Source organism: Mycetomoellerius zeteki, unplaced genomic scaffold (assembly GCF_001594055.1).
Source record: "Mycetomoellerius zeteki isolate Tzet28-1 unplaced genomic scaffold, Tzet1.0 scaffold368, whole genome shotgun sequence".
Lineage (NCBI taxonomy): Eukaryota > Metazoa > Arthropoda > Insecta > Hymenoptera > Formicidae > Mycetomoellerius > Mycetomoellerius zeteki.
Genome location: NW_017257358.1, coordinates 28,166 through 41,574, shown reverse-complemented (window position 1 = coordinate 41,574; position 13,409 = coordinate 28,166). Strand labels below are relative to the sequence as shown.

The 13,409-nt window shown below is 31.4% G+C and overlaps 2 protein-coding genes across 8 annotated transcripts in view; one reads left to right on the top strand and one right to left on the bottom strand.

Moving 5' to 3' along the window:
- LOC108725923 (protein abnormal spindle) overlaps positions 1 to 5,913 on the top strand; it is a 13,075-nt gene extending 7,162 nt beyond the window's left edge. For all 3 annotated transcript variants that reach the window (XM_018453237.1, XM_018453239.1, XM_018453238.1), the window contains 3 exons: positions 2,247 to 2,431; positions 2,519 to 2,635; positions 5,293 to 5,913. In XM_018453237.1, the coding sequence (XP_018308739.1) occupies positions 2,247 to 2,431; positions 2,519 to 2,635; positions 5,293 to 5,511 (521 nt within the window). In that variant the 3' untranslated portion in view covers positions 5,512 to 5,913. The remainder of the gene's footprint in view (positions 1 to 2,246; positions 2,432 to 2,518; positions 2,636 to 5,292) is intronic.
- Positions 5,914 to 6,655: 742 nt separating this feature from the next.
- The window catches only part of Mo25 (calcium binding protein Mo25), a 14,215-nt gene continuing 7,461 nt past the window's right edge, over positions 6,656 to 13,409 (bottom strand). For 3 of the 5 annotated variants that reach the window (XM_018453231.1, XM_018453232.1, XM_018453233.1), the window contains exons 7-8: positions 7,791 to 7,895; positions 7,244 to 7,426 (exon numbers count right to left, since the gene is read on the bottom strand). In XM_018453231.1, the coding sequence (XP_018308733.1) occupies positions 7,244 to 7,426; positions 7,791 to 7,895 (288 nt within the window). Of the gene's footprint in view, positions 7,427 to 7,790; positions 7,896 to 13,409 lie in introns of all 5 variants that reach the window. The other 2 variants (XM_018453236.1, XM_018453235.1) reach the window with 1 other exon arrangement.

Here is a 13,409-nt window from a genome sequence, read left to right as displayed (position 1 = left end):
TTTTATACGCGGCATAGTTTCGAAGATATTTGCTGAAAACGAAAAAATCCATTTTCTTCAAGGGGATGTTTCACCCCCTAAACTTCGAGATAAGCCACTATAAAAAAATATAGGTCGAATATTTTTTGATGTTCTACAACATATCCAAAGCGCATCAAAATCGGTGAGGGACAGTTCTGACCGTTCCCTTGTGAGATAATTAAATTTAAATTAAGAATATGTATTGTATTCATAACATTTAACTTTGACCTATTATTAGCGTTCTCTCATATTTATGTATAAAAAAATTTATCTTCCTAATTCTGTTTCTTATGTATCATTTTCTAAATAATGAATTTTCTCTCTTAACGATATCAGTAATAAATAAATAATTTATAAAAACTATACGAAGTTATAGCCCCTTATTTTTATAATTTACTTATTTTGAGAATTATGCTGAATTGTGCTAGATTTGTGCTACATTGTACCCGAATATTAAAATTGTAATATGAGAGATATGTTAACAATTTTCAAAACGATTTTTAAATCAGCCCCTCCCTTTGCGGTTTTTTTTTTCAATTTTTTTAAATTGTGCTAGCATTGGTGCTAAAATCTTACTTTTAAATAATGATAAAAAAAATTATGATAAAAATAATTTTTGACAATTTTTTCTCTGAATACAACTAACGTTTACATTCGCATCAGTTATTCAAATAGCATAAAACTGCATCTAATTGTAAGTTATGCTAGCTTAGCGCAAAACTTTACTCTTGCGCGCTATGCTAGGGCACAAGAGTAATGTATCTTTTTATATATCATAATTGTACTAAGGATTTCAAAGGTTGTGTTGATGTGTGCTAATCTAGTACAACTGAAATAAGTAGTTTTACTAATATATGTAATTTTTACTGTTTGAAAAACTTATGTGAATGTAAACGTAAATTATATTCAGAATTGTCAAAAATGATTTTTGTCATGAAACTTTTGTTGTTATTATTATTATTATTATTATTATTTAAGGTAATACTTTAGCACAATGTTAGCACAGCCTAACACAATTTTTAAAAATTAAGAAAAAACGCAAAGTGGAAGGCTGACTCAAAAATTGTTTCTTTTTATTTTTTAATGTATAATACTTTTCATATTACGATTTCAATATTTAAGCATACTGTAGCACAAACTTAACACAATTCTCAAAATAAATTTATTTTAAAAGTGAGGGGGGAGGTAACTTCATATTTATGAACATGGGTCTTAACTTTTGCGGAGAGTGTGTGAAGTACTCACACGTTAGAATTTTTCGTGTGTGGAATTCCACATATGAACAATTTTTTAAAATAACTAGTGTTGAGCAGAAATAATTAAATTTTTTTGTAATTTATTTCAAAATTTCAATTATTGAGCGGACCGAGCGCAGCCGATAAAATTTCACGCAATTCTCCTTTCCTTTATAATGTAGTTTGTAAGTAATGATCATGTATGTTATTAATGCCCATTTCTACCAATGTAGTTGAAATTTTAATACGTAAACTCGAGAATGTCAATAACAAAAGTAATTGGAGGCTAATGAAAGTTTTAACGCAATAATCTGTGCAAAATAATTTTTTTATTATTTATTTATAACAAAGCTGATTTAGAGACGTTTCGGCTGTACTTCGAATCATCTTCAGTATGTCAAATGAAAATTCTACCTCATGGTGAAACGGACGAGTAATAATCAAAAATCGTTCCTATTCTGTTCACACGTAGTTCAAAAGTTAAGTGGCAACGAACAGCGTATGGAAGCTTCGTAAAGCACGGGAGTCATATCGAAAAAATAAAAATTGTCAATTACATAATTCGTTTCAATTTAAAAATTCAGTGAGATCATTGTAATTGACAATTTTCGTTTTTTCAAAATTAGAATAAACTTACAAAATTGATTGGAGTATGAATGAATAAAAAACAAAATCAATTAAAATGTTATAAAATAAATACATGAAAAGCTGTTGTTAAAAGTCCTCTTATATATTTATTTTTTAATATTTTAATTTTGTTATTTATTAACATTCCAATCAATCATGGAAATTTATTTTGATTTCGTTTTAACGATTTCGTTATTATGACTGAAAATAACTTAAATGACTAAGTAAAATTGAAACGTCTCATATTATTGTTTTGTGTGAATAAATTTAATATTTCATTTCTTTACCAATTTTATCTCTTATCTTCATTTTTATTAATCTTGATTTTATTTTATTTAAATGATTTATATTCATCACACACAGATACTATAACGATACTGTCACCAACCGTTTGTATCATCCTCTGCGAGCTGAACTTAGCCGACGACATTTACAATACGATAGTGCAGAACAACAGATCGCTACCGTGGATGAAAGTCTGTCTGCGAGCATGCAGTATTTTAATTACCCTGTCGAAGTACTCCTACACGAGAAAATATGTTCTTAAGGTAGAAAAAACCGGTGATTTATCTTCCTTCTATCATTATATTCAACATATCATTTAATAAAAAAAAATACTTCACGTTAATTTTTAGAAAGAATATGCATTGGCATTAGTAAAGCTTCTGAATGGATCACTTAAAGATAAGGAAGTATTTCTGCACTGTGCTACTTTAATATGGTTGCTTAGCCAGAATGAAGATTACGCGAAGGTACAGCTTGCTAAATTAAGCTAAGAATAATTTCTAAATTCTTAAATAGCACTTGTCCTGTATCCTATATATATTTTTGTATTCTTAACCCTCAACTACATGTCTCGAAACGAGTCTTAATTTACATGTCCGGGTCCAAGTCACCCATGACTGACTAATTATCACAAATCCCAATGGAAAATATTTTTTTTTCTAAATGAAATGCCAGAATATATAGAATCAAAAATCAAAACATAAAAAAGGTTTTGGTAACACTATGGAATACTTGATTTTGTCTTTAGCTTGCAAAGTATTATTTCCGAAGTATTTATTGACGCTGAAAACGATGCTGTCCTCAGAATTTGCCTAGCACATCACATTTCTGAGAAAATTGGGATAATATAGGTGAAAATTAACGATTTTATAATGATATTGCAGTTAAGGAAATTTTACCAATTTTTTGTACACTATCTTAAAGTGCTTTTTTTTTATTTCTGTATGATTTTTTATGATCAAGTTACGCGGGTTTGAAGTTATCATCGTTTCTGAAATTTACTCGAAGAAGCTTACTCAGGCTACGTTCCAAAACGTCCTTTTCGAGGAAAATTTTACTTGAAGCATATAGTACATGTAACGTATACTATAATATATTGAGTAAAATTTTCCTCGGAGCGACGTTTTGGATCGTTTCCATTCCGGTGGTGCACTCCAGAAACACATGTTGTGGCTGAATGATCTTCTAGTAACTGTCATGCTAATCTCGGAATGTCAAGTCTAAAACCTTGTGTACACGATGCTAGAAATTGGTCCGAGATCTCGGAGAGAGAAAGAATTGACCAATCGCATTGATCATGTGACTAAATTTAAATGTGATTGGTTAATTCTTTCTCTCTCCGAGATCTCGGACCAATTTCTAGCATCGTGGACACAAGGCTTAAGAAACACAAATCGAAATATGACACTTGCTAGCTATACATGATTAAAGCCGGCGGCACACGATGCTTGTTGATTTTCTTGCTGGATTGCTAGCTAGAATAGATTTTTGCCATCATATTGGCTGCGATGCTGACACTGTCAGTACCGCAGCCAATATGGACAAGATTCTAATCCAGCTAGAAATCCAGCAAGAAAATCAACAAGCATCGTGTGCCGCTGGTTTAAGAGATACGTAGGCCGGTATTCATAGTCGATTCTTATTTCAAGACCGTCTTAAGTAATGTCTTAATACGCTAATGTGGCTCTCTTATTGGTTCGTAACACCTCAAGGCTGAACTTGAGATGATCTTGAATATAAGAACTGACTATGAATACCGGCCGTAGTCTCTCGCAGTAGTGTCTCGCACCAAGTGAACGCGCAACGCGACAGCGCGAGGCAGCGTATGCCTAACTTCAAATCCACGTAACTTGGTCATAAAAAATCGTACAGAAACAAAAAAACTCATTTTGGAGGTAAAAGATAGCACTTTAAGATAGTGTAGACAAAATTGGCAAAATAAAATTTCCTTAACTGCAATACCATTCTAAATATGACCAAAATCGTGTCATTTTTTTTTTGGCCTATTACCCGATTTCGCTCAAAAATGTGATAGAATATTTCTGATCACAGATTCAAATTCAGCGGCCAAAAATCTTCGAGAAATGACATGCTAAAGACAAAAAAAGTCAAATTTTGTTCCTCAGTATAATAATTGAAAAAGTTATGCCAAAATAAAGAACAATTTGTGAAAAGAATGCAATAATCAGTTTTTTTCCAAAAATAATATCTTTATAATAAAAAAAGATAGAAATAAAAATAAGTAGTGTTTTGAAAAGAAAAAAATGTGAACTTTAAGAAAAAAAATACATTATATTGATTCCAAAAAGTGTAATTATTTGCACGAGTGAAATAGAGGCAATTTTATATATGCTCAGAATAATATCGGAGGTATGTCGGGTATTTTCTTTAAAAATGCAATGAAAATATTTTATATCAAGTATATAAGGCGATTTTTGGCGTGCTTCTGGTATAGCAACCAAAAGCAACCGCGACTAAGGCTACTTCGTTTTCAGGGATTAGAAGACAAAGATAGCCCCAACCGCGGTTGCTTTTGGTTGCTATACCAGAAGCACGCCAAAAATCGCTTATTATGATTTCGACATTATATTTACTCACGATTTTATAGCTCCGAGAAAATAGAGCGATCATTTTGTCAAGACGCCTCTCGCAAAAATACTTTTTTTGACAATGGATATATGTTTTAATTTTAAGAAGACAACATATATACTTGAATACAGCACTAATAAATAGCCACTTCTAAAACGAATTTTCACTTTCGACAAAAATCTGTCAAATTTACATTTGACGGGTCCAAGTCACCCCAGCCAAATTTTTATTGCATCACAGTTTATTAGCATCAAGACAACAACAAAACAATTACATTACGGTGATCAACAGAGAAAGGTTTCAAATTTTTTTACCCTCTCACTTTAACTCTGCAATATTAACTGTACAAAAATAGCAGCCGACTAAAATTTTCATTCGGGTCCGAATGACCCACTCATGTAGTTGTGGGTTAAATTTTTTAGTCTTTCAAATCCTTTAAGTATTTTAATAATTTGTTTACACACTTTGAATAACTTTTTGTATAGCTTTACTCTGACTTCTTCCTGTTTTAATATATTTTTCAATGTTTTTTCAGGGTATGGCAATATGTCCACAAATAAATTATCTAATGAAAAATATTCAACAAAAAATCTTGAAGGACGTCATAGTGGCAAAACTCCAAAAATTTAAGGACCCAGAGAAATTATATCCCAATTGTGAACCTGATCGAAATAATTTAGCAATGCAGAAACCGCGTCTGTTTACCGACATGAGTATTGCTGTTACAGCTATTGTTAAAAGAATTTGCATGTGAAACATCAAAGTTGGTAAATTATATATATTTGTTATATTTAAAAAATTCTGTTTGCATATAGTATTGATCTGAATGTTGATCAATGCTTAGTAGATTCAAATCGTAAAAATGTAAGCGGTAAGCTACAAATCTGAACTTTTTAAAGAGATAATTAAAAAATGCGAGGATTAGAAATAAGTGTTTCGAAAAGTATTTATACATATTTGCAATAATTTTAAAATATGACGGTAAGATATTTTTTAAATATGATGAAACTACAAATGAAGAAGCTGACAATATCAAATAAAGTCACAAAAATCAAGAAACAATTAAGTTTTCATTCTATTTTAATAACCGACTCATTCCTAAAAACGTGGTAGAACGTTGGCAACGATGACAACTCGATCGATTATATATTATAGTATAGTACAATAAGATATAAATGTAATTTTTATTTACACAGTAAATTATTTACTCACAAATAAAATTAATAATAATAATGCCGGGATGATGATGATAATGATGACGATGATCATAATAATGATGACAATATGACAGTGATGATGATGATGAAGAATTATAATTACATAATAGTGATAAAACCGTAATTAGCAACAGCAGCAGTAGATTCTATTAATGAGTGCTTTCTAGCAATGAAATAATTATACACTGTATGACACAGTAATACAGAGTGTCGACCTATAACTGAAACATTGATTGCATTCAGCAGAGAAAACTAATCAGCGCTTAGTGGTTCTTTAATATGATTGGTTTCTATACTTACAAGGGAAGTTTCACAACTGTCCGGAACCGATTTGATTCTCCATGAAATATATTGTTAAACACGAAAATCTAAGAGACACGTAATTTTTTCTACATGCGCTAACTCATGTTTAAGGAATGAAACATGCCTTTGAAAAAAAAAACGGTATTTCTATTTCGAGCCGAATACTGTTGGAAGTATAAAAAATAGAAAAAAATTTTTTAGACACAAAAGTTGTACAATTTCAAGAGTACTTCAATGTTATGAAGAAAAAAATTTTTTTAATTTTTTGGTTTAACATTGTTAAACAAAAAAATTTTTTAAATTTTTTTTCTCTTGAGACCGTACAACTTTTGTTTAAAAAATTTTTTTCCATCTTTTATATTTCCGACAGTATTCGGCTCGAAATAGAAATACCATTTTTTTTTTCAAAGGGGTGTTTTACTCCTTAAACGAGTTAACGCACGTATAAAAAAATACGTATCTCTTAGATTTTCATGTTTAACAACATATTTCATGGAGAATCAAATCGGACAGTTGTGAAACTTCCCTTGTTAGAGTCAGCAAAAAACTAAAAGCAAGAACTAATCATATTAAAGAATCATTCAGCGCTAACTAATTAATTTTCTCTGCTGAACGCAGCCTCGCTTAGCTTTTTTATTTCATAGCCAGAATGAAATAAAGAAAAAGGTTTCATATCACCTATGTTCGAATATATTCAAATATAATCTTAAACTTAATACACCTCTTATCGAAATATTACTCCTAGGAAAATAAATGGTAATGAAATATAAAAATTTGATATTTATGAAGTGATATAAAACAACAGTCGAATACAGCATCTTAGCTGCATGTTTATGTTGACTTGTGTTACAATTGAAAAGTATGGAAGCGTATTCTGTGTTACACAGTGTCACTTGTAAACATTGCTGGAAAGCATCCAATGATGGTAGTTAGTCGTAGCGGTAGCAATAATTGTATTTCCTTGACTTAATTATCATGTACAGACTTAAGTTCTTTGATCTGCTTAATCAGATACGCTTTTTCGTCGTTGAACTGTTCGTCTTCGGAACGATCCGTGTGGAAGCGCGTCAGGAACTCGATCAGCTTCTCCTGATTGCGGAGCAATATGTCTAGAATAGGTTTTGGTTTGTTGGGATTCGCCACAAATACCTAGACACAATCAGAAGGGATGAATAAAAATAATGATAGGGCCATGGGAGTTGGCGCAGAACTCAATGCGCAGACTTAATAAAACTAGTTATCTTTATTTAGTTTAACGATATTAGTGTTAATAATTAATACTTGTATAACTCAAATAATCGTACGTTTCGATTCCGAAGGAATGAAATTCGTTTTAATCTATCTTCTCTCTTTCGGTAAAATCGTTTCTTACGTATTTTTTGAAAATGACTACTTGAGAAAAAACGAATTTTATACTGTAATGTATCAAGTATTGAAAAACTCAAAAATACCCATATGAATTTAATATTAATTGCGAATTAAAAATTCAAGTCAATATTGAGCGCTATCATACCTTGAAAACATGAAAAGCCTCAAACTGTATATTGCGAGACTTTTCCTTCAGCATGTTCATCATCAATTTTAAATTATCTGGATTTGATATATATCGTGTCATAACCTATAACAATTTTAATATGAGAACTAATTCTAATAATAGATTGCTATTATTTGCCGATAGCTTCTCACAAATGCAATAAAAGAAGATTTCAAGTCGTCAGGAAGTGTAGACAAAAATTTCTACTTGTATTTTTATTACTATAGATATTGCAATATATTTCTAATTATCGATATAGTAAGCAACTTGATTATTCTACTAACAACACTTTTGACAAAATATAAGTACAAATGATATATTTCAACTCTAACTTGCCATCCTAGAATACAACGTATTCTATGCGATTTTTCACACATTGCTAACTTTTTTCTAATATAATTTGAAGAATCTTATTTTAGACCATACATGTGAGAACACAATCAATACTAGAAATTAAATGCCTATAATGGTCGAAGCTGAATCTTTAATGCTTAAATAATTCAATGTGATACATATATATTATATATAATACATATGTATGTACATGCATCTATACCACATTTGTAGTCATTCAAACAATAATTTGAAGACCTAGATTAAGGAAAAAACTTTAATTATCCGTAGATACGACAAGCCTGCAGATAATTTTTTTTACGTTACTCTCAACATGAGAGTAGTGCACGAAAGTTCAAAGAGGGAACCGCGTATGGTCAGTTCGTAAGTTTTCGGTGTTCTGGGTACTCCTTCATTTTTTATTAAATATATGTTTACGGGGTTTTGGGTTGAATAAAAATAATGAATGTGAGAGGGGTCTAAACTTAACATTTACCATTTTATGTAAAGATCCATCGAAAAAGCCTGGTTTCATCAAGATTGAACGTGAGGGGGGCTAAACTTAACATTTACCATAAATACATGAAATTATAGAATTAAACAAAATTAAGAATTTTGCTGAATCGTACATTTGAAAGTTCAACAATAAGAAACAGAAATAATGGTCGTAACGATCAAAGCTAGATCTATGCTTAAATAATTCAATCTGAATTACTATATATACAATACATGTACTTGCATATATACTATATTTGTAGTCATTCGATCTGCACGCCGAATTGGTTTTCCGGACTTATAAACGCAATTAAATTACTATAGTAATATCGCGAATTAAATTGACAAGCAATTTTAATAATTCGATGCTCAATCAAGTATCATATTAAAAAGATGTTGATTGAGCATCAAATTATTAAAATTGCTTGTCAATTTAATTCGCGATATTACTATAGTAATTTAATTGCGTTTATAAGTCCGGAAAACCAATTCGGCGTGCAGATCGAATGACTACAAATATGATATACTATATATGCAAGTACAGTATATACAGGGTATATATGCATGTACAGTATACAGGGTGTCCGAAAAGTGTGGAAACGGTCGAATATCTCGAGAAATACACATCGGATCAGAAATCTGAAAATATAGTATTCAATGTTTTACCTATTACAAACATTTTTTTGATGACAGATGGCGCTGTAATCAGCGAAATTAAAAAATGAATTTTTGGATTCTGACTTCACATTCGTAATCAGCGATCCCAAAAACCCCCGAGTAACAAGTTTCAATCGAATTCGGGCATATTTTTTGCAAATTTACTCGCCGTACGTAAAATTTCGAAAAATTTTGAGCTTATAGGCGCCATTGTCAACTCAAAATCGAAAAATGAAAATTGTACAGTACACGTTTTCGAAGTTTAACTATCGGGAACACGTTTCTGATACCTTATTACATACAAATGGACCTTTCGATACTTGTCTACGTTCTTTTCTGCTAATTGTTGGGGGTTGAAATCCATGTCGAAATTCAGCACATCTCGGCGTTAAAGGGTTAATACGACTTTTTCTACAAAAGCGAAATCTGCAATAAAACATGGGGGTTTTCTCATTAAAATTTTAAAGTTACCTACCCTTTCACCCCCAGCGGATGGTAGGTGGGGGATAGAATTTTTGTATCAATGGATAGCTTTCTTGAAAACATTGAATACATACATTTTTATTTTTTTGATCCTTTGAGTATTTCTTGAGATATTTTAAACGTTTTACTCATTTTTTATTTTCGCTGATTACAGCGCCATCTGTCATAAAAAAAATGTTTGTAATAGGTAAAATTTATGTAACTTTTTCTGAAGAAGCGAAATCTGCAATAAAAAATGGGGGTTCCCATTTAAAATTTTAAAGTTACCCTCTCTTTCACCCACAGCGGGTGGGGGTGGGGGGGTCGTGTTAGATGTCAAAAGATAGCTTTTTGAAAACATTGAATACGATATTTTCAGATTTCTGATCCGATGTGTATTTCTCGAGATATTCGACCGTTTCCACACTTTTCGGACACCCTGTATACAGGGTGATCCGGAATAATTCAGGTGTCCTTGAAAAGACGTATTCCTGACTTAATTCTAAGACGATTTTTCCTTTACGAAAATTTTGTCTGAAGCTTAGTTTTCAAATTACAAGAGGAAATAGATAGCGTATCACGGGCCTCGTACAGGATACGGGCAGGAGCGGCGCTCACGATATGACGCGGGCGCTTTACGTGCGGGGCGCCCACTGATCGGACGCATTCACGTTTATAAAAACACGTTCGTTCTCACCTTTTTCCTCTATTGCACTATCTCTTTGTCTTTCACATACTTTAAATATGCAAATTTCGTTAAGTTATAAATTAGAATTATGAAATTGAAGTAAATATTGAACCCTTTGAGGATCGTCGGATTGTTTTTAAGTACTGATAAAAATTGTTAGAGAAATGTTGTAAAAGAGCGAAATTGAGCAAAAATTACGAGCAATAAGCATTATAAAACCATTATTGATAAGCAAATTGATAATGCAAATATTTTGATACGTCGAATTCTAAGAGCGTTTCTCACAATTTGACTTATTGAAATACTTGTTGGACTTAATTGTTAGTTAATAGACGTTATAATACTTGTCGCACGAAATAAAAAACGCGATCATGTTTCTTATAAGGAATAAATACTTCAATCGAAATAGCGCCGATAAAATCGTTAGAGAAATCTTTGTGAAAGTGAGAAATTAGACAATAATTTCGTACGACAAGTATATAACGCCTATTAACTAACAATTAAGTCTTTAACTAACTAACAAACAAGTATTTCAATACATCGAATTGTGAGAAACGCTCTTAGAATTTGACGTATCGAAATACTTGCATTATCAATTTGCTTATCAATAACAGTTTTATAATGAAAAAAAGTTAGGTTGATTTATTATACGTTATAGTTTTATAATGCTTATTGCTCGTAATTATTGCTTAATTTCGCTCTTTTACAACATTTCTCTAACAATTTTTATCAGTACTTAAAAGCAATCCGACGATCCTCAAATCACTGTTAAATCTATAGTGCCAAATTTAACCTAACGTGAGTCGCCACTGCTCCTACTAAATACATCATTTTTTACCAAAATGATAGTTAAATTTGACACTATATCGTGTCAATTTAACACTGTATCTATAGTGTCAAATATAACCATTGTTTTAGTATAAAATAACGATATGATTGAGTAGGAGCAGTGGCGACTCACGTTAAGTTAAATTTGACACTATAGATTTAACAGTGAAGGGTTCAATATTTACTTCAATTTCATAATTCTAATTTATAAACGTAATTTGCATATTTAAAGTATGTGAAAGACAAAGAGATAGTGCAATAGAAGAAAAAGGTGAGAACGAACGTGTTTTTATAAACGTGAATGCGTCCGATCAGTGGGCGCTCCGCACGTAAAACGCCCGCGTCATATCGTGAGCGCCGCTCCTGCCCGTATCCTGTACGAGGCCCGTGATACGCTATCTATTTCCTCTTGTAATTTGAAAACAAAGCTTCAGACAAAATTTTCGTAAAGGAAAAATCGTCTTAGAATTAAGTCAGGAATACGTCTTTTCAAGGACACCTGGGTCCGGATCACCCTGTATAGTAATTCAGATTGAATTATTTAAGCATAGATCTAGCTTTGACCATTACGGTCATTACTTCTATTTCTTATTGTTAAATTTTCAAATGAAACGATCCAGTAAAATTCTTATTTATATTACACGTCGCTTGAAAGAAAGACGTTTCCATACATATACTGATTATTGTGAAGAATATTACTAAGGTCTCAGTAGTCTAATGCCCGTATTCATAGTAAGGCCTTATATTTAAGGCTTCCTTAAATTTATCTTCAGATACTCTACAAATTATTTCATTGGCTACTGAGCATCTAAAGATAAATTTAAGGAAGCCTTAAGTATAAGGTCTGACTATGAATATGGGCATAAAGGCTTAGGAGCATAACGCTCATATAGAATACAAGAGATCCGGATTCGACTCCCGGCCGAGGTAATTTTTCGCAATAAATTTATTTACAGTTTTTCAGCATTAACATCTTTTTAATATGATGCCTGATTAAGGGGATCCTAAAGTGAAGCCCGAATTCCGATGAGATCACTGTTTTACTGATAAAATGCGATACATCGACATATCTTTATATATACTACTACATCAATATCGCACTCACACATACGTATAAATTTTCTAACTAACTAATCTTTCATATCAAATATCTAAACCTAATTATAAGTACTCAACATTGATTGTTCATGTAATTTCTAGTCCAGACTAAGAAATTGTTTTATATGTATGTACGAAGTATAAAACAATTATATACTTTATATTCATATATAAAGCAAACATTATTACGAGTAGACGTTAAAAGTCGGTAACAAAACTGTAATTTTCCACTTTTTTACGTTTTTGACATAAAGTCGACTGGTTTGGACTATATTATCGTTTATATTTTAATTATGGAGAAGGATTTTTTTTAATCTGTAAAGGCAGTTAGAAAAATACTTGTTTGGAAAAATTGACGAAATAGATTCACTTTAGGATCCCCTTAAGCATCAAATTATTTTAAAATTGCTTGTCAATTTAATTCTCAATATTACTACAGCAGTTTTAATTGTGTTTATAAGTCCAGAAAATTAATTCGATGCGCAGTTCGAAAGACTACAAATATGGTATACATATATGCAAGTATATGTATAGTATATGTATATGGTAATTCAGATTGAATTATTTAAGCATTAAAAATCTAGTTTTGACCGTTGCGACCATTACTTCTATTTCTTATTAAAAAAAAATTATCTCGATATACAGAGTGCCTCTGCATATAGTGCTAAAACTGTTGCTACAGCGCGGCTTTAGCACATGAAAACAAATCGAAAATGTCTAATAAACATATGTCCAATTCCGAACGGTTTCGGAATTACGGAATATTATTAGACACTAAGTCTTTTATTGCTGTACTCTGAAACGGTGCAATAAATTAAAGGAAAACAAACGTATATGAAGGGCACTATTTATATTTTGAGCCTTGGCAACACTGAGTGTTGTCAGGTGCCATCTGACGTTTCCACTAGAAAGTTTGACATTTTTGACCATAACCTTCTTCAGAACGTTTTGTTATTTGAGCGCGATTTGTATTGTTTACAGTCACTTGAAAATTGTGTCTCAGCGAAAAAATGGAATTAACTCGTGAAAATTTTCGT